Here is a 19,584-nt window from a genome sequence, read left to right on the forward strand (position 1 = left end):
GGTAAGTCTTCCTTTCTCCAGATTTTTCCTCTCTCTTTGGGGGGCTGAGATGCCTGATGGTGAGCCTTAGCAGTAAAGACCAAGGCAAAGAAGGCATCCAGTAACTCTGCCTTCTCTGCATCCTGCGCCACCAGGGCCCCTTCCTTGTTCAGCAGCGGGCCCACTGTGTCCCCAGTCCTCCTTTTACTGCTGGTGTATTTAAAGAAGCCCTTCTTGTTATCTTTGACAGGCCTTGCCAGATCTACTTCCAAGTGGGCCTTGGCTTTCCTCATTGCATCTCTGCATACCCTGACAACATTCCTATATTCCTCCCAAGTGGCCAGTCCTTTTTTCACATACTGTGAACCTCCCTCTTCCATTTGAGTTTCTCTAGAAGCTCTTTGCTCATCCATGTGGGTCTCCTGGCTCCTCTGCCTGACTTCTTCCTCTTGGGGATGCACTGGTCTTGAGCTCGGAGGAAGTGGTCCTTGAATACTGCCCAGCTCTCTTGGACCCCCCTGCCTTCCAGAGCCCTAGCCCATGGGATTCCTCCCAGCAGGCATTTGAAGAGGTCAAAGTTGGCCCTCTTGAAATCCAATGTTGTAATCCAAAGCTTGAGAGAAGTTAGAAATACTGCCTTACACCAGCAGTGTACCCATTTGGTTCATTCCTGTTAGTTTCTGTATTTGTAGTTAGTTAAATAGAGCCATTCAGCAGATGGGAAGTGTTCGGTTTGGTTTTGGTTGTTTTTCACTGTGGGAAAAATAACTTGGAATGCCTCTGGAGTTTCAGGAGCAGATTATAATATATATATATATAAAAAATATATATATAATTTAATTCAACATAGAAACTTGATTTAATGTAATCATGTATTCTTAGATTCTTTGATTGTTCAGGTCTTCTTTTACTCTACTAGGTAAATAATAATAAATGGAGTCTTCCGTTCCAGGCTGGATAATTTGCAGAAGAGTAGGAGGAATGAGGGGAAAAAACGCCAAACAACCTTGAGTGAAATTTTTCTGGAGGAAAGACCTAGACCCACCGTGTTTCATTAGAGCTCTCATGTAGCCTCTGGTGAGAGGCAAAGGCTTGTATACCTAAGGCCGGTAAGAGAGCAAGGCCTTTGGGAAGTTACTTGTAGAATGATGGAGAAAAATGGAGCGTTTGTGGTAAGTTATTGCCTTTCCCAGAAGCACTGATAGGTGGCCGGCATTAAATGAGGCTTCTGGCGAGAGCAGAATTAGGTAGTCATCCAAAATGCTCTCCTGTGGGAAGTCAGGGAATGGTCTTCAGTACTGTTGTCAGTCCATCTGCTCAGGGTGATTTAATGACTGTATAGTAAGTAAAGTGCTCACCCTGCAAGCATGCAGCCCCTCTGAACATAGGTGTGTTCAGTAGCAGAGCATGTTTAGAATTGATTGTGTCTGTTGTCGTCTGGGTGACTTGATAATGCTATCTTGTAGAGTAGCCTGTCAGATAGTTTTTGTTTAAATGTTGGTGTAGAAACAAGTGTGCAATTTCCCTAATGAAACAGTAAAGCTTATGCAGCAGTTTGTTGACAGTACTGGTACTCGGTTTATATGCAGAATACAGTTACATGGGTGTATCTTGCCTGAAGTAGAGATATGAGTACAGAGCGGTGCAGACTTCATTTTAGGTATCAGAGTGGTAAGAGTGAACATGGAGTGTGCCAAGAGGAAGATCTTGAGGGCAGGGAGAAACTGCTGTGGGGGGAGTTAGTGGCTCATTCAAGATGGGAGGATAGGGACTGGTCAGACAGCTGCTCCCATGACTGGGCTGCTTGCTTGTCCATGTTCAGGCTGCTGACGAGTAGCTGTGGCTGCATGTGTGGTTGCAACAAAATGTCTTTTTAGGAATGTGTTGCATAAATGTACTATTTCAAGTATGTAATATAAAGAACATGAAGAAGTAGTGAAGAGGCTTTAATTGCATATCGTTAGAAATTTGATAATTAGTGGGAAGAACTTCCTGAAAGCATCAAGTTTTTGACTAATTTAATGACAACGCAGTCATCCAAACAAACATGGGGGGAGAATCACAGATTTTGGTGGTTTTCAGTTGATCTTAAGAATTTCAGCTGAAAGACAGACACAGATTTTCAGACACGTTTTGCACTTTTTTTGTATAATGCAACTTTTCCAGTTTCCTTGCACTATGATGTTTGAATACATCCCTCTTCTAGCATGTGTTTTGACTTAACTGTTGAAATCGTGACTGAAATTCACATCTTTGTATAAGTTAAAAATATACATAACTGGTCTTGCTGTGAAAGGATGCCTTAAATTTTTGTAGCAATTGAAGCAATTAATGGGGCTTTCAGATAACTTTGTGGTAATCTTTGTCCATGGTAAGATCGTCTGTTTTAATGAAAAGTAAAACTGTCTAAGGATCGAACCAGAATCTCCATCCCAGCTGCTCTACAGTATTTTTGTGGAAATGTGCAAATGCCCTGCTCTGGTTCTTTAGAAAATGGCGTATCGAATTTTTTACAAGGTTTTGGAGCAAGGCAGGGGAGTTTTCAGCATTTTATTGTCAGCCCCAGATATTAAAAGACTCCAAACTAGAAGAGCAGTCATATTTTTTTCAGCAGGGATGGAACACAGAATGACAGCATCATTCTCACAGCTCAGGTCTTTCAGATTTTTGAGTTTCTGGTTTATGCTCATCTCATGTCTGTACAATACTTCCTGTATGTTGCTTTCTATACCTTACTGGTGTAAACTTCCAGGTTCTTGTTTTTATTTAAATGAAGGGAGCATTTAACCATCAGGTCTGCAGCTGACAACATAGGATGCTGATATAAGAAAGGGAAGGTGTTTGCTTGTAGGAATTAGGTAGAGGGCGAGAGAACTCTTCTTCTCAAACCTCTGTTAAGATGAATACATGTGGCTGAGCAGTTCATAAGGAGTAAAGATAGTAGCAAAAAGGATTCTTGTGTTCTTTGGGGGCCTCTTGCTTTTGTTACAGGCACAGAAAGGGTCCTAATCTGTTTTCCTTCAAGCTTTTTTTTTTTTTGAAGGGAGAGGTGTGTTACAAAGATGTCTCTGTTAGTCTTCCAGACAGTCAGACATTTGTTTAAAAAAATGAGAAGGCAAATATCTAGGAGGTTTATAAACGTGTTTTAACCATTGTTTGAAAGGCAATCTGTGTAAAGCTTGTCTGGTGACTCCTTTTAGCTCCACTCCCTTGTGAAAAGCCTCTTAGGGCGGTTCAGCTTTTGCTAGCCTGCGCTGAGCCTTGCTGCGCTGGCGTTCGCAATGCACTGGTGCTGCTCTGCAGGGAGAAGCCGTCTCCCTTTGTACCGGTGATTTCTTTCTCCACCTTGCATCTTTTCGGTTCTATTGGTAAAACCAGTAGGAAGCAAATGGCTGCACCAGTTGGGGATTGCATTTTAGTCTCAGCGCCGGAGCATTAGCAGCCTGGTTACAGCTCGCACTGCGTCAGTCGTGCTCCACACCCCGCGCCGTCAGCTGACTGGCCTCCTGCAGCACCAGTGCAGCAGCAGACTGCAGACGCTGCTGGGGAAGCCCATGTTTCCCGTCCTGGGCTGTAGATTTCTTCTTTTGCAGCTGTCCTCTTGGTATGCATAATTGATAATCACAGCTGGAGGGTAGATCGTTTGTGGAGAGATGGACAGTCAGCCGAGCAGTTGGAAGGATAAGGGTATTTGTTCTTTCACCTTTTTTTCCTATATTTATTTTTTAAAGCTAAAGATGCTGCTGGTTGTTTTTAGCAAATGGTGTTTGTAGCATGTATTTGCTTGTGAAATGTATCTGAAGATGTAAGATCTATTTGTACTGTATGCAAAATTGTAAAAGCTGTAGGATAAAATGGGTAAATGTGAGCAATGCAGAAGAATAAATTATTTATGTAGGTGAAATAGCTTGTGTGACACTGCAGATCTTTTTCAGTCCTATAGAGCATATTGAAGAACAGCTTATTTTGGTATGCACTGCACAAATACCAGCACAGTCAGAATTCAGTGAATGTTCCTTTGAAATTCCTAGATTGTTAATAATTTAACAATACTAACCATTAACTCGAGAGAATGTAGTGTCTTCTGTTCATGTAGTTTAATAATTTTATGAGGAGAAATCGCATGCAGACTACAGTAGGGTGGTGGTGGTGGGGTTCTGTTCAGCATGGCGTGTTTGGAGTTTACCCTTAATCATGTCTGCTTTGGATTTTTCATAATTCTGTTGGATCCTAGGTAAAACTGTCTGATTTCTCAGAATTTACAGTCATAATATCAAATTGTTTTAGGTAAATAAGTAGCTAACCTCAAATGAGTGTGGTTCTGACCTTTGTTCCTGAAACCACTAAAGGGAGATCACCACTGTAAATCCCTGTGGATCATTATATTAGTGCTCAGTGTGTAAGAGTTTAAGCCTTATTTCAATATGTAATCTTCGAACTTTATCAACAAGATATGCTCTAAAAAATTTTAATCATCTCTGGGTACTTAAATATCTTCTTAAAGGGCCCCATCATGCTTGGTACTTGTACTTGTGAAGTTTTCCTGTTTTTGTAATAACTATTGTTCAAAATCTATGGGTTTTTTTCCACTTGGACAAAATTGCCAGCTGTCTAGAATCCACAGAATGCTATATCAGAACCTAAATATGTAGCAAAAAAAGCCCTGCAGGGGAAGAAACTTTGCCCCTGCAAAACAAGTTCTGAAAGTTCTAATCTTTCATTAAAGGGCTGTAAAACATGAGGAAAAATATTCTGTTCTTAATGTGTAACTAGTTTAAATGTCCAGCACTCCATATGTCAGGCCTGATATACTTCGGGTTGGGAAAAAAAAAAAAAAGGGGTGGGGTTGAGGTGAGAAGGTTTTTCTAAAAATGGAAAGGCAAGTTACCTTTGGGTATTCAGGCCCAACTTTCAGGTTTTCTTTTACAACCTGATGAGCAGGGTTGGTGGTGGTCTGTCTGTCCCTCACTGCAACCGAAAGCAGACATTTCCGAGTCTAGAATTTGAGGCCTTGAGGATAACGGAGTCTTTCTTGGTTTAAAATTAATACATTGCCAATCATGAGCATGCCTATATGGCGCACACAGGGGGAATACGCTGGCCGGTGCAAGCCATGCCATTGCAGCTGCATGGAGGCTGGTAACATGGGGTCTGTGCACTCAGCTTCTTTGCAGAATGTAGACCTGGCTAGCATGTCATGGAGCTGGCCTCAAATGAGCAAAGCAAACCTGAACCTGTCCTACGTGCATATTTTGTGCTGGTATAACTGTTTCAACCAGGGTTTTAAATTCCTCTTTCTCCCCTCTTAGTTCTTACATAGTGGCATCCCCTTAGGTGGAGGAAGCTGGTTTAGGGCCTATTTCTCCCCCGGGGAAGTCCCTACTGCCTTGAGGTTTAATTACAATTTAACTTGTAGAGATAGAGTCTGAAAGAAAATGGAAGCAGGGCAAGAAGAAGGTTTTCTGGGGAAGCAGAAGAGTCTGATTCCTTTTGCAACTGCTCTTGAAGCCTGGTTTAGTGTGGTTTCTGATGGCATTTGTTTAAAGCGAGATGAAGACGCCTTGTTTCGTGTGTTCTTCATTAGGTCAGGCTCCAGTGGCATGGAAAATGATGGGTAAAGTTCAGGGGTGGATTACACTATTCATCTTGCCCCAAAATAAATATAGAAGCAAATATTGCACCATGCTTCTTTCTGTGCTAAAAAATAACCTTAAAGACAAAAAATATAACGATCAAATCTAAAAACAGAGAAGAGCCAGAAGTGTGGTTCATAGTTAGACTTTCCAACTAGAGCACTACTTTCTAATTAATATAATCCTAAACTTAGTTTTGGTTTGCATGTTTCTTGTGCTGCAGCCACAGTAGTTGAGGAACCAGCAGAGTGAAAGTGGTATAACCTGTGGTATTGATTAGTACAAGTGGTATTGATCATCTACATAGGCAGGATGAAATAAATTTACCCTGGGGATGGCATGACTTCTATTTTTAGCACTTTTAAAGCCAGGCCCCCATGGAGTAATTGGTACTAAAATGTCTAACATTCATTTATTTAATTTTTAATTATTTCAGTGAATTGTCAGGTTTTGATGGCTGAATAATGTCATTGTAGGATGAACACTGCAGCCGTACTCCAGGCTATCCCAGGATTATTTTTTCTTTTTATTAATGTTCTGAGAATCTATCTGAATTCTGGCTCAGATGAGTTAAATGGTGGAAAAGGTTGCATAGGCTTATGCATCCCCTGAGCTTTTTAAACTTTTATTGTGAGTAATCAGGGCTTTGGAATGGTTTCCCCAGTTTGTACATTGTGCACACATGCACGGGTATATGATGAAACAGAAATGAAAGACAATTACTGCTTTGGCTCATGAATAATTGGTGGATAGTATTTGCATTTTGGGGGACAATCTGTCAGTGCCGGTCTTCATTTTTGTTCTAGCATGTACTGTGTGACATCTGTATCACTTTTTCTTGCTAGGGATGGGGGGGCAGATGTGCCAAGTCTGAAATGTGTGTGATGCAGGCTTGTTTTCTGACCGCTGGGATCCAGTTAGACAAGCCTGTCAGTCCCACTGGACGTGCCACTCCTTTGGCATGTCTGTCCCTAGGACAAGGAAAGCTCTGTTGGTTGAAGTCAGCTCCACGTGTTTGGCACCATGTGCAATTGTGGAATAACCACTCAGTTTTACCAGCCTAGGATTGTTTTGTTGTTACTGGCTTGCCACAAGGCAGTCGAGGACCAAACTGGCCTCCAGCGCATTTGATCAGGGTAATATGAGGCTTGAATTCTGTGGCCCGTTCTGTAACTGCTTCTGCTTCAGATGTCAGCCATATATTTTAAGTGGTTCTTCTATGTAGGAAACCTTGAAAACGTTAAACCCCGGTCTGCTAGTGGTGTTTGTGCTTGGCAGGCTTTGACTGACCACTTGATGGGTTGGTCTATCTCCAGCTGGGGCAGCCCCACACCAGGCTTGACCAGGCTTTGGAAGCGAAATTGCAGGGTCAGATCCTGCCTGCTCGATACTCTGCATAAAAGACTAGTGGAAACCCTGTCATGTGTCAATAGGAAGTTTATTTAGTGTAACTGGAAAATGCCTCTTTAAACAGAAATGCGGCAGTTTGTCTGTCTGTGGTCGTGCCCTGGTTTTTCCTGGTCTAGAGTTAATTTTCTGCACAGCAGCCTGCATGGTGCTATGGTGACAGTTGTCACTGTGCACTTCAGAAGCATTTGAAAGCTGCCCGTTCTCAGTGTTTCTGTTACATTTCTGTATTAGTACCATGCTGGCTGTTCTTAAATTGATCCAGAAGAGGCTTTTACTTGTGCTTCTATGCTATTTTTACTATTATTTGAAGAATATAAAGAACTTACTGCTTACCCTTCAGATAACAGAAAGGTTCTAGTGTAACGGCCGTTGTTGATACAATGTTTGTAAATCGCACACTGTTTGCGTTGGGTTCCCCCCCCCCCCCCCCCCCCCCCCACTTCCTTCTCCTTTTACACAAGCAGCCTTTCTTTGGCACTGAAACCCATTTTTTGTTTTGTTTCTAAACGCTGGATAGAGAGTAGTTGTCCATTGTGAAGGCGACTCGCTCCCTCACTCGGCAGCTGCATTCCAAGGACTCAGCGCGCGGGCCGCCATTGGCGGGGGCCGGCGAGATTCCGCGCGGGCGGGCGCGCGGGCGGGCGGCGAGGCGGCAGGCGGTTGCGTAGATCTGCCGACCTCTGAATGCCCTAGCAGGAAGTGAAAAGGCTCTGGGTAGTCAGCTGTGCAAGATCTGGGTGCATGCAGGCACACTCAAGATGGATGCCAAAATGGGTTAGTCCCTTTTTCTTGGTTTTCTTTGCTAGATGTGAATTAAACTTGCTTGTAGCTCTTGAGGCTTTAAAAAAAAAGGCAACAAACAACAGAAGGGAGGGTTACTTGGTTAGTTTTTTTTTTTTAAAAGAGGATTATCAGGTTAAATATATTGAACCACTTGTTTTTGCCATCAAAAAACAATATGAATTGTTCAATTTTAAGTTAAATGTGCGTGAAAGAAAGAAAAGGCTTCAAAAAAAAAAAAAAAGAGAAGCCAAACTAGTAATAAACCTATCACGGCACTTGCTTTAAAAGCAAAATGTAATTGGATGAGTTCTGCATGTAAGGCACGGATGCTAGCAGTACTATTTTTAGACGTGCCAAGTGACAGTTCGTGCTTACCAAATGTAGGCAGCTGTTCTTGCTTTAGAATAGGCCTGGAATACTTGCATTAAATGCATGATATTATAGTTCATATTGTATAAAATAAAGCATAAAACAGTTTCCAGGGGGAAATATACTATTTGGCAGGGCTGGTCCTGAGAATTGGTTGGGTTTTTTGTTTTTCAGGGTTTTTTAATCTGTTGTGAACATCTTGTGTGTAAGTTAAAACCAGCAGGCTGCTTCTAGTAATGCTTTTAATCTTTTCTTTTACTTCAGAAAGAAATGCAAATACCTGTTTCTGATCAATTGGAGAATATAAATCAGTTTCATCACGTACCCTCTGGGACTGAAAATTACAAATCAGTTTTTGGTGACTTACAACACTGCATTTCCCTTTGAGGAATTTACAATGAAACAAGATATGCATATCGTTAAGCTGAGGCTTGATATGGTAGTTCTCCAAACACAGTGGAGACAGAATCAGGAAAAAATGCTTTATGTGCAGTTTAACTCTGCTCTGGGAGGTCCTAGCTTGGGGATTTTTCTTATTGATTGCTGAGAACAAAAGATTTGAAGATTGGTTGCGAGAGGCCATTTGGCATTTGCAGTACGCTTTAATTCTAGCAATTTACCTTTGTTTCACGTGTTCTGGAAACTGCCATACAGATGAATTACTGTCCTTACATTCCTTATAACTGGATCCAGGTATAATGTGTTACTGCTTGTAATAAGTGATTTCCTATGAAGCAGTAAGATCCTGCTATCAGTGGAGACGCTTTAAAACTGCATTACAGAGGAGGCAGTATCTCATTTACAGAGTGAATGCTGCCTGCAAACGGAGAGGAGTAGGGCTCATACTTGGTGTGTCACATGATATGGGAGCAGCACCCAACTTTGAATGTATGGATGCTCAAATTGCAGCATATAAAAATAAATATAGTTTCAGTATTCGAAGCAAGTACTTGGAGAGAAATTATTTTTTCGAAGATTTCTTGCATGGTTTAGGAGCACAAAATCCACCAACTTTTTTTGGCAACGCTAGTTTTGAAATTCTCCCTCCGGTGTTAAGGATGCTTGAAGCTCGGTTTAGGATTACGGTTTACAACGATTTTTTGGTCAAGCTCACAGTTTTGTTCCTAAACTCCTTTTACATGCTAAACTTGCTAAAATAAGGGGTACAGAGACACTAATAGACACTTTTGTGATTAGAAGCAAAGCCAAAGAAAATGTTGTTAAATTTAGGGATTATAGCCCATACAAAAGGAGTGCTGTGGCGGCTTGATTTTTTTGTTTGTTTGTTTTTTACAAATATTAAAGAAGAGTTGTCTTGCTTAGAGTTTCATTTGTTTGACAGGGAAAGTAGAAGTGCAGCTTTGTAACATGAAGAGACCCAACAGAGTAGCAGGTCAACCGGGTGCCTGGATAGGCTGGGCTGCAATTTGACGAGGACTGTAGATTGGTGCTGTTCTGAGGGCAGGAGTGTCACCTCATTCAGTTGGCTGCTCTATCTCTCACCCCATATGTTTGTGGAGTCACATGGTGAGCCACATCCAGAATCCGATCTGGCTGGCTACTTAGCTCTTTATTTTATTTTTTGGGGGGCTGTAGTTGTCAGTGGCATACAGAAAACCAGGCTGGTCCTGTGTGTGGCCATGCAGAGGAAGGGAGTGGGATTGAGCAGTGGTAGAGGGGTGAGGCTGTTTATTTCCACAGCAGTTTTGGCTTATGACAAATTTAAGGTGTTCGTGCAACTGTAACCTGATTCTGTCTGTAGAGTTTCAGAAGATTTCTTCTGGAATGCGAGTTAAATATTTGGATAAAATATTTTGCATTATGAAAATGGCAGCCTTAATTTTCTGACCAGAGTTCTTGTCTTTCCAGTGCCTGCTGCTCAGTGCAGTTTCCCTACAGAAATAGGAAAGGACTTCAGCTTCTGAAACACTGTGAAATTGCACCATTGCCCCAGTGGCATTTTTGTGTTGTACCCACAAAGGCATTTTGCCCTATAGAGGCTACCAAGTATTTAATGCTGGTGCATTACCACAATTTCATCCTGTAAAAAATAACAGTAAAATTTTATTTTTAAAATTTTTACAGTCATTCAGAGTAAGAATCTGTTCTGAATTGTAATATGCTATTTTACAATTAACTCTGGAGATGTTTAGGATGAGATAGAATTGCTAAGCTTGTTTTGTAATAATTCTTCTATCATTTATCTTGAGTTCCATATCTAAAAATTCTTACGTTATTGCTATTAAGAAGCAGTTTTGATGCAGAAGAGGAATTTGTTCTTGTGAAAATCTAACCAGCTGTGGAAGTAGAAATCATGAAGAATGCATTTTCATGTATATCTCACAGTGAAGTATAAAACTAGACAAGGTGCCCCTGCCCAGTTCTGTACTCAGCAATGGAGAATGACGTTTGCAGATTTCATGACTTCAGTAAGGTAACCGACCGCAACTGCACCTCAAACCAACCAAATCTGCAACGGATGTACTGAGCCATTACCTATGACTTATGCAAGGGCATAGTTCAAATGATGAAGCTGAAAATGGTGTAATACTCTTCTCTCCTGAGGGTTACTTAACGAAAAAATAAACTTGGGGTTACAAATGAAGTATTTTGTGTTGCAGCACAGCAGATTTAGCCTGGATTGAAATTTAAGTGAGTTTATTCCCTCTCGATGGCTCAGTCTGTCCCCTATAATCAACATTATAAACTCCCATGGGCATGTCTTCACTCAAAAGGAAACAAAATCAACTGTTAATGAGTCTTGAGCAGTGCCTTTGCCTCTACCAGACTTGCAAAGACATAATGGTGTAGAGAGCTGTTAGTGTCTTGTCATTTGTCCTAGCAGGGAATCGGAATCAGTCTCCTCAGTGAGTGACCTCCACAAAATCCACAAAAATAAAATGAAATGAAGGACAAACTGTGGTGGTTCTGGTGCGGAATACAGCACCAGAAGTTGAAGAGATTAATTCTGACATTGCCTAAGGGCAGAATTGTTCTTAAATTTAGCAGTTACATTTGAGGTAATCCCAATAACAATAATCTGAAGTCCAGTGCAAAATCAGTGCTAAAATAACCTATTTCTAGTTGTAATTTCAGCTCTGGTTTGACGGTGAGATTGTGAGTTCCATTCTTGATGACTCTCATGAGCCAAATGAATCGATCGCCTTTTACTGTTTTTGTGTGGATGCAAAAGGTATCTTGTTCTAATTTCTTGTGTTTTTTAAATTTTAGTTGTTGACCTGCTTTACTGGCGAGACATTAAGAAGACAGGAGTGGTGTTTGGTGCCAGCTTGTTCCTGCTGCTTTCATTAACAGTGTTCAGCATTGTGAGCGTGACAGCTTACATTGCCTTGGCCCTGCTTTCTGTGACGATCAGCTTTAGGATATACAAGGGAGTTATCCAGGCAATCCAAAAGTCTGATGAAGGCCACCCATTTAGGTGAGATTTTTCTTTTAATTAAGAAAAAGTGTTTTGTTTTGGGGACCAGTAGTATTGGTGCTGTTAGAAGTAGTAGATGACATAGGCCATAATATGTTGCATAGTCTCTGTAAATAGTATGTAAAGACTATATGTAAATAGTTTCTGTGCTGAAAAATCTGTTACCCAGCCTGTGACTACTCTTCTTTCACTTTTTCTCAGTAAATGCAGTGGTAAAGGAAATGAATTGAGCACTTGGTACAGGGGATTTCCCCGGGAATGCTGGGGTATCTTCAGTTGCATTTTTAAAAATATTATATACTTCAATCTAATGGAGTAATAGTCTTCAGAATGTAAACCAGAGGCACAATGTATAAAATCTAAAGAATATCCAGGAGACACAGCACTTCCAATGCAATATGCTTAGAAAAAAATGAGAATAAATGTAGCAGGGGATACTTTTGGTTTTTTGGAACTTTTTTTAAGAATACTCTTAAAATGTATGTTTTGGTATGTAGCAGCATAGCTGCGTTCCCCACATGCACGGCTGCTTTGTCGTCATCAGAATCCAGCCAGGTTCACTGCAGCCTGCCCAGATCAGAGATCCAGAAACCTGGACTCTGAATTCTAAGGCTTGAGGAGTTGAATCACAGGATTAATTTAGGTCCTCAAAGAGGACCTCCGAGCTTTTTGCTTTGAGCGATGAGCGAAGTGCTTGGGGTATACCATGTGTGCACTTCCCTGAAGTGTGGGAATATGGTATCCGTGGTACTCATCCTTTCCTGTGTAGAGTACAGGGGTGCCCATTATTGCAGAGCTGCATCTTAGGAGAAATAAAAACTTATTAATGTGTTACAGTAATTACTGAGAGTGCGTTTCCTGTTTCCATACCAGCCCTTTCCCACGCTGCTCAGTCTTGCTTCTCTCCTTTATTAATCAGTGAAGTGGTTCAATCTCTATTTCCCTTGCACCTTTCAGAAACTTCTGCTTGCGCTCCTATTTACAGCTCTCTTACTAATTTTGCAGTGTTTCCAGTTACTCTTGTTCTCTTCCTCTCATCTTCAGTAAGCCAAAGGGAAATGTTTTCCTGGGTTTACCTCCATTCCTCTCTGCCTCTGCATGGTGGCTTGTTTACCCAGTGGAAGCCAATCTGTGCCTAAACTAGCCATGGGACAAAACTCTGGAAAACAAGGAGTATTTGCTTTCAAGCTTAGATCTGATATAAAAAATGCATCTAAACGATTGGCAACAACCTTGAGTATAGCAGTATGAAATATGTATCTTTTGTAACTTAGGGTTTTGTTTCTTTTTTTCTTTTTAACCACCAAGGCCTTGTATGGCCATCCTTACTCACCCTCATTAGGGTGAATAATTCCCAGCTGAAATCCTGTTTGCTTTGTCTACCCAGTAGTGCTCTTCAGTGTCCAGACAGCATTTCCGAGTTTACCAGTTAAGTTCTTTCTTAGCAAGAACAAGCAAAACTTGTTCTACCTGTGCTCTTTCTGCAGTTTATTTCTACTAATACTGATATTCATAAGAAGCTTCCAGACATTGCTGTCCAACATACCTGGATGCTTACTTTTTATCCGTATAGCTTCAGCTACAAGGAGGATATTTTTACTTGAATTTAGTTGACAGTGAAGAGCCCATCCATGAAATCAATTTAATTATTGATTCAGGTACTCTGAATATCTTCTGATGAGTTGAGAAGGTGTGCAGATTCCAGCCAAGCGTGGGCAGCAGAATGTAGCCTTGAAATGGCCGCCCTCTATAGCTACCGTTTAAAGTATTTTAATTTGTTTTGAACTTGCCACAAGGCCATGTTTAGCTTTGCATTAAATGACATACATAGGAGCTTCCACTGGGCATTATTTATTTGTAAAAACATCAAATAAAACCACCCCAAAGCAGAATCCCCCCTAAACAAAAGTAAAAGTTTAATGACTGTAGTAACTGTAAAATGAGTGCCTTCTTACAGATGTGCTGCGTTGCTCCTTCTCCCTCCACCACACAAATTGGATAAATAAAGTGTTCTCTATTTAAAGTGTCTAGATTGCCATAGCCACTGCAACTACAGGTAAGAGTTGCAGTGCAGTGGAAAGAACACTTAACCAGATAGGAGCGTGTATCTTTCTGTTAAAAGAACTGCGGTCACTAACTGCAAGAAATTTTTTTAGTAAACGATGAAAAACTTGCTCGTTTTACCGTGCCTTAGTGTGTGTGTTACAGGTTAATGGCAATTTCAGAAGTGCCTTCCAGCACGCTGAATGCGTGTGTTGCTTTTGTAGGATTCTTTCTGTTTGAGAAATGTAGGAATCTTGTAGACGATCCAGCTGCCTAATAAAATAGCAAAACCAGAGAATGATGCACACCCCCTAGCCTGTCTGTGTCTCTTTTTTTTTTTTTTTTTTTTTAAATACACGCTGGCCTTATTAGTGTCAGAGATCACAGCATATGCTGAGGAGTAGGAAGAGATGTCACAGGCCAAGCAGCGTATGTGTCAGTGGTGCTGGACAGTGCTTGCTCACCGCTAGCCTGGTCTGTTCACACACGTATGTTAGCCCACCCTCCATTTGCCGAGTCCAGGTAAGACCCTGTGTGTGACTTACTAAATGCGCTAGCACAGCAGAGCAGTAAGAAAGAAACATTTCTTTCTTTTCTTCTAAGAGGTTGTGGGCTTTTCTTTAAGGTTCACTTTTGCCTTCTAAGAATAACGTAGGTTAGTTCTGTTCTATCCTTTTACCATTCCTCACATGGTGAGGTTTTGCCTCTTTGTAACTTAAGAAGAATGTATGTTGATATTGTGTATGTAACGTATAACGTGTTGATGCCATTCGGCAGCAGTCTTGCAGTAAAGTTTCATAAGCTCTTCTTTCTTGCAGGGCTTACTTGGAGTCTGATGTAGGTGTGTCAGAAGAGCTTATTCAGAAATACAGTAACGTTGTGCTTGGTCATATTAATGGCACAGTCAAAGAGCTGAGACGTCTCTTCCTAGTCGATGACTTAGTTGACTCTCTGAAGGTAAGTTTATTCGGCTGCCGATACAGCAGCCTTGCGTAAATAGATGCCTTGCTGACCTAGCTTAGCAAAGCCCACTAGTCCATATAAATATGAACGAACAACAGCATCCTTGGCTCTGTACAAGTAAATACTGAGTTTTACTTTCCATGTTGGAAGTACTAACTAGGCCTTTTTGTTTGCAAGGAGTATAGCTTTCTGTTAGCCACACTGAGCTGAATAGAAGGTGCCGCATGCAGCAATAGGGTGGATAACTTTATCTGTACTTTGTTTTGACAGTATAACAAAAACAAGTGGAAAACTGAAATCAGCTCTGGCTCCATGCAGTTCAGCTGTTATACCTCCTCGCTGGTGCTTAACAGCAGAAATTCTTTAAGAAAAGGATAGATTGGGCATTCAGGGTTTGTCACTTACATATATCTATCCCTCTTGAAAAACCTATGTTTTGGGCTAGGATGGCACAGTCGGGTTTGGGTTTGGCTTTCTGTTTCTTTCTGTACTGAGACTAGCAAGTGGTTGGTGTACAGTTGCCTGCCTTGAACAGTAGGAGTTCTTGTGTCCACTCCTTTGCTGGAGGAGTGGGGACTGAGTGATGCCCTTGTTTCACTGGGAAGGTGGACACCTGTTTCGGCCCCTGGATTTGGGTGTGTGAATAGCTGCCTCTTTTGGTAATGCAAATTACTGAAATGGGGTTTGCAAGTTAGTCTACCTCAGGCGTGCAATACTGCCTAACAGATGTCTTCAAAGTGTCCAAGTAGTATTTAATGGGATTTAATAAAGGTGGCAAAACTGACAGTGAAGAATAATAATTAAAACAAAAAAAAAAAGAAGAAAATAATTGGCTGAAATCCCCTCAGTTTTGTTCTGTGAGAATTATATTCCCTCCTTTCAAGCTAATCGCCTTTCTTTGTTTTTCAAACAATTGTTTCCTTTACTGAGTACTATGTGTTGTCCATTTCTTTTTCAGTTTGCTTAATCTTCTTGAAATAAAGTTGCATTTATCCTCCAGCAAATCCCTTACTTAACGCTTTGTGAAGGCCTTTGTTGTGGGGCTGGGGGAAGGGGTTTCTAGGGAAACTTTGAGAGAAACAGGAAGGCTGTAGAAGTCTTTGTTACATTTGTGGAATAGAAATCGGAGGCAGATCTCAGAATCTTACCCAGAGTTTCTAGATCCAGTTTCTCATTATGCTCCAACTTAGAAGATTGCCGGAAGAGTTGCACGTGATACTGTGCAAGTCTCCTGCAGTAAGAGCCCTTTCCCTTGGGAAAATGGAAAGATTTTAAGGCTGTTGGGTTGTCACCTGGGCTCTGCTGCTCCTGATAAAGAACCACTTTCTCAGAAGAGAAAGAAGAGGCGGCATATTAGCCCAGGGTTTTGTGTAATAAGCTTCCTGCTCCTAAAGGGTTGTGCAGTAAAAGTATTTTTATGAGGTGACTGTGGATTCTTATTTTCTGGTCATCTTCTGGCCACGATTGATACTGCTGCAATCGTTTTACGGCAAAATGGCTTAAATAAGGCCGTTGTGGTCCGTGCCTTGCCAGAGTTCCCATGCAGGGATTGCATTTTGATGGCTAAACCCTCTCACTGCTGCCCATCAGTCTGGTCTTTTAGAAGCTGTGTCTCACCTTCATGCTTAAGTGACAACTGCTTAGGACTCACCTCTGCAGCATCTCAAGGCCACAGCCTTGACCACAATAATTATTGTTACATGGCTACAATTGCATTTTGAGAACTTAAACTTGGTGTGTGAGGGACGAAAGGAACATATTCTTTGTTCATTGTGTTTTTAAGGGCATTGAGTTTCAGTGTTCAAACAAAAGTTACTTTGCTTAAGTTGTGTTTGGTTCTGATTAAACAACATTACAGAAAAACTTGCAGTCACAAGGTGACTTGTATTGCTTTAGTAATTCAGTGCTTTGTGGTACGTTCTTTCATCTGATTGTAAGAATTTCCACACCATTTGTTTAGAGATTGCAATCCCTTGCAGTAAAGGAAAAGGAAGCAGTGAACAGCCAACTGCTGTTTCAGTTAACACTGTTTTAAAAATCAGGCCTTTCAGAGGAATTATGTTAGAAGCAGAATTAATTCCAGTCAGAATGTCTTCCAGGCACTCTGATCGCTTTTAAAAATCCTACGGTAATATGGGAAAGACATGTTTATTCAGCTGAACTAATTAATTTCCCCTCTCTTCTTCTGACATTTAGAACGTTTTATGTTGGTTCATTAGTCTAATTTATGGTAGTTGGGAGCAACCCTTCTATAAAACCAGTGAATGTCAGGACACTTCACAAGCACAAGTTACTGATTTTAAAGAGGTTTGTGCTCAAGGAGAACATTAGGGTGCTGGAGGTTTATGTAATATAACAGCCCTGTTTAAAAAAAAAAATAAATCTTGGCTCATGTAGTTTAAACATCTTCACTATAGGAAACAGTGTGTTTGTGTATAATTAAAGTCACAGAACTTTAACATAGAAAATGTCTGCAGGTCAGTTTATTGTATGTCATAGTTCTGGCTGTAAAATCTGTCTTGTTTTCTTTTTTATTAAGCAATGCTTCAGTCTTAAAATGGACTCTAAGCATTTATACAGTGCAAGGAGAAGTTCCTCACAGCTCTTGAGGAGCAATTCCAGAGGAGCCCTTGCCAGAGAGTCCCAGGAGAAACTGCACTTTGTCCTGATAAACAGCGATCTAGTGCTTCACCCCAGCCGCATAATGGGAGCCTTTCTGATGCCAGGTCACAGTTGCCTTCAGCTTGTCATTGCACAGCTGGTGTTTTGAGAGACAGAGCTCTTTGCTGCATTTGAACTATTTGATAGGAAAGAAACCAATAGATGGACACTTCTGGATTTGCCATTAAATTGCAGTATGCTTTGGGTGCTGGGGAGTCCTTAATCACTGGAGTGTGAGGGAGGCACAAACTTGATTCTATCCATCAGATACACTGGGGTTTTTTACTGGTTTACACATCATTGCAAGGTTCAGGCTGAGCTCAGGCCCCCTGCTTCTGACCTGTCCTGTCCCGAGTGTGTGGAAGAGTAGTATTGTCTTTGTAGGTCAATCCTGGATTGCCTTCTGCTTTTTTTTCTCTCCCCTCCATTTTAGAGCTTCTAAGTATTTAGGTGTGTTTCAGGTAAGCCTTTTTGTACTTGTAAGGTTCTCTGACTTTGTCGCATTTCTAAGGAAAAAAAATAGAGACCAATACAAAATTAGGTACCAGTATATAAACGTGAGATTGAGATCAACTCCACTTAATCCCAGGAGTGTTGTTTTAACTGCCCGAAGTGTGTGAAGAGAGAAGGGAGGGATTGAGGTTTTTGCTGAACTTCCTTTGCTTTGGTAGCCCCGGCTTTCAAAGTGGCTGTCCCTCACTGAGGGGCAGCGAGGGGGCTGGTCTTGCAGGGCTCGGTGGGCCCCTCTCCCGCCCACTGAATAAGTGAAGCAGATTAAAACCTGCACACGCAACACAGTTTGTCGGTAGACCCTGATGCTGCTCTGGATAGGCTTTGGGAGAAGCAAAGCCTGTGTCAGTCAAGTGTTAACTCCTGGATTTTGATCTTTCTTTCTTGGGCCATAAATTCAATGCTCACTAAACAAGATTGGATAGTTCTGATAACTGTTGGACTTTGGGCTTGATTCATATCTGCTACCCCTCGGCTTAATATGAGCTCACATTTTCTGACTTGGTCATAGCCTTCAGCAATATTACTGAATGTTCACCTGACCAGGGTGGTGCTTAGCTTCCGTAATTGTGTTCATGCAGAGGAGGTCTTGGATAGCTGTCAAGACGCTTTGCTGTGCGTGCCGGAAGCCGGCACATTGAGTTTACTGAATGCACGGCCTGCAAGAGAGTTGCTCGGAATGATCTAAAACTTGGGGCCTTTTTGCTGCAGTAAAAGTTGTCGACTTTCCTCCCTTTGCTGAGGAGGGCAACGTGCTGTGTGTACAGACTTGTCTGAAAGGAAAGTATTTGCTCCGTGAAAATACCTCGTGCAAAGAGACGGGTAGCCAGCTCTCACCCTGGCATTGCGGAGAGCAGAACTGGGCCAATGTCTGAATGAATCATGAGGGAGTTTAGCAAAGTCTGCTTTATTTATCTTGGTAAACCTGCCAAAACCCTTCTGTGGGAATGCAGTTGGTGGTAACATTGCAGCCTTGTCTGAGGGTTAACTTTGTGCCTCTAGAGCCACTAGCATCACATTTAGAAGGAACAGAGAGATGAAGAGGTGCATCATTTGCAATTAATCCTGCTGGATTTTGAATGGGATCGGCTTTGAATGAAGCTCTTGAAGTAAACTTCATTGCAGTACAGAGAGGGCATGCAATTAAACTTGTATTGATTGCCATGCCCTTATCTTATTGTTGGCTGTGGATTTTGTTTGGTTTGGATATTTTGCATCTTAGGGTAAGCTAAAAATGGATGTTTGGATACATAACTTCTGAGTAACTCGGCTGTAGGCTGGATCCTTCCTTGCCCAGACCCACAGTCCTTCGACAAGCATTTTTTTCTTTCCAGTGCTTTGCACCCATCTTCTTGCGTGCAGCTCCTGCTTATCGGAATGCTTCACCTCCAGATGTTAACTGTGCCCAGAGCTTCTCTCCCTGTCTGGCTGTTCAGTGTTCTGCAGTGTCTTGCACAGAGAAGTCTCATCTGTGTGCTCTGCACAACGCAAAGCCTAATTCAGTGCTTAGCAAGAAATAAGTGCTGGTAAATCCAGGTCCTGGCCTCTGCTCAGTTCCTTACAGGCTGTGCAACACTAGAAGAAACCGGCTGATTTTCCTTGGGGAGGAATCCTACACAGAAATAGAGTTGGCAGCCGTCGGCCCCCTCCCACCCCGGTATAGGTCAGGGGTGTGCTTGGGACACTCTCCACCTGGCAGAAAGTTGAGGGGCCTGAACTTCTGCAGATCTTTGTGTGTAAAGCTAGTGAAGTAGAGTGGAGCCCGTACAGCCCAGGGGAGCTGTACAAGTGCAG

The 19,584-nt window shown here is 41.8% G+C and overlaps 1 protein-coding gene across 7 annotated transcripts in view; it reads left to right on the top strand.

The window, feature by feature from the left end:
* RTN4 (reticulon 4) overlaps positions 1–19,584 on the top strand; it is a 49,201-nt gene that overhangs the window by 25,149 nt on the left and 4,468 nt on the right. For 5 of the 7 annotated variants that reach the window (XM_064446895.1, XM_064446897.1, XM_064446896.1 and 2 more), the window contains 2 exons: positions 11,406–11,613; positions 14,475–14,613. In XM_064446895.1, coding sequence (XP_064302965.1) covers positions 11,406–11,613; positions 14,475–14,613 — 347 coding nt within the window. Of the gene's footprint in view, positions 1–3,471; positions 3,667–7,674; positions 7,797–11,405; positions 11,614–14,474; positions 14,614–19,584 lie in introns of those variants that run through there. The other 2 variants (XM_064446900.1, XM_009503779.2) reach the window with 2 other exon arrangements.

Source organism: Phalacrocorax carbo, chromosome 3, assembly GCF_963921805.1.
Source record: "Phalacrocorax carbo chromosome 3, bPhaCar2.1, whole genome shotgun sequence".
In the NCBI taxonomy this organism is placed as follows: domain Eukaryota; kingdom Metazoa; phylum Chordata; class Aves; order Suliformes; family Phalacrocoracidae; genus Phalacrocorax; species Phalacrocorax carbo.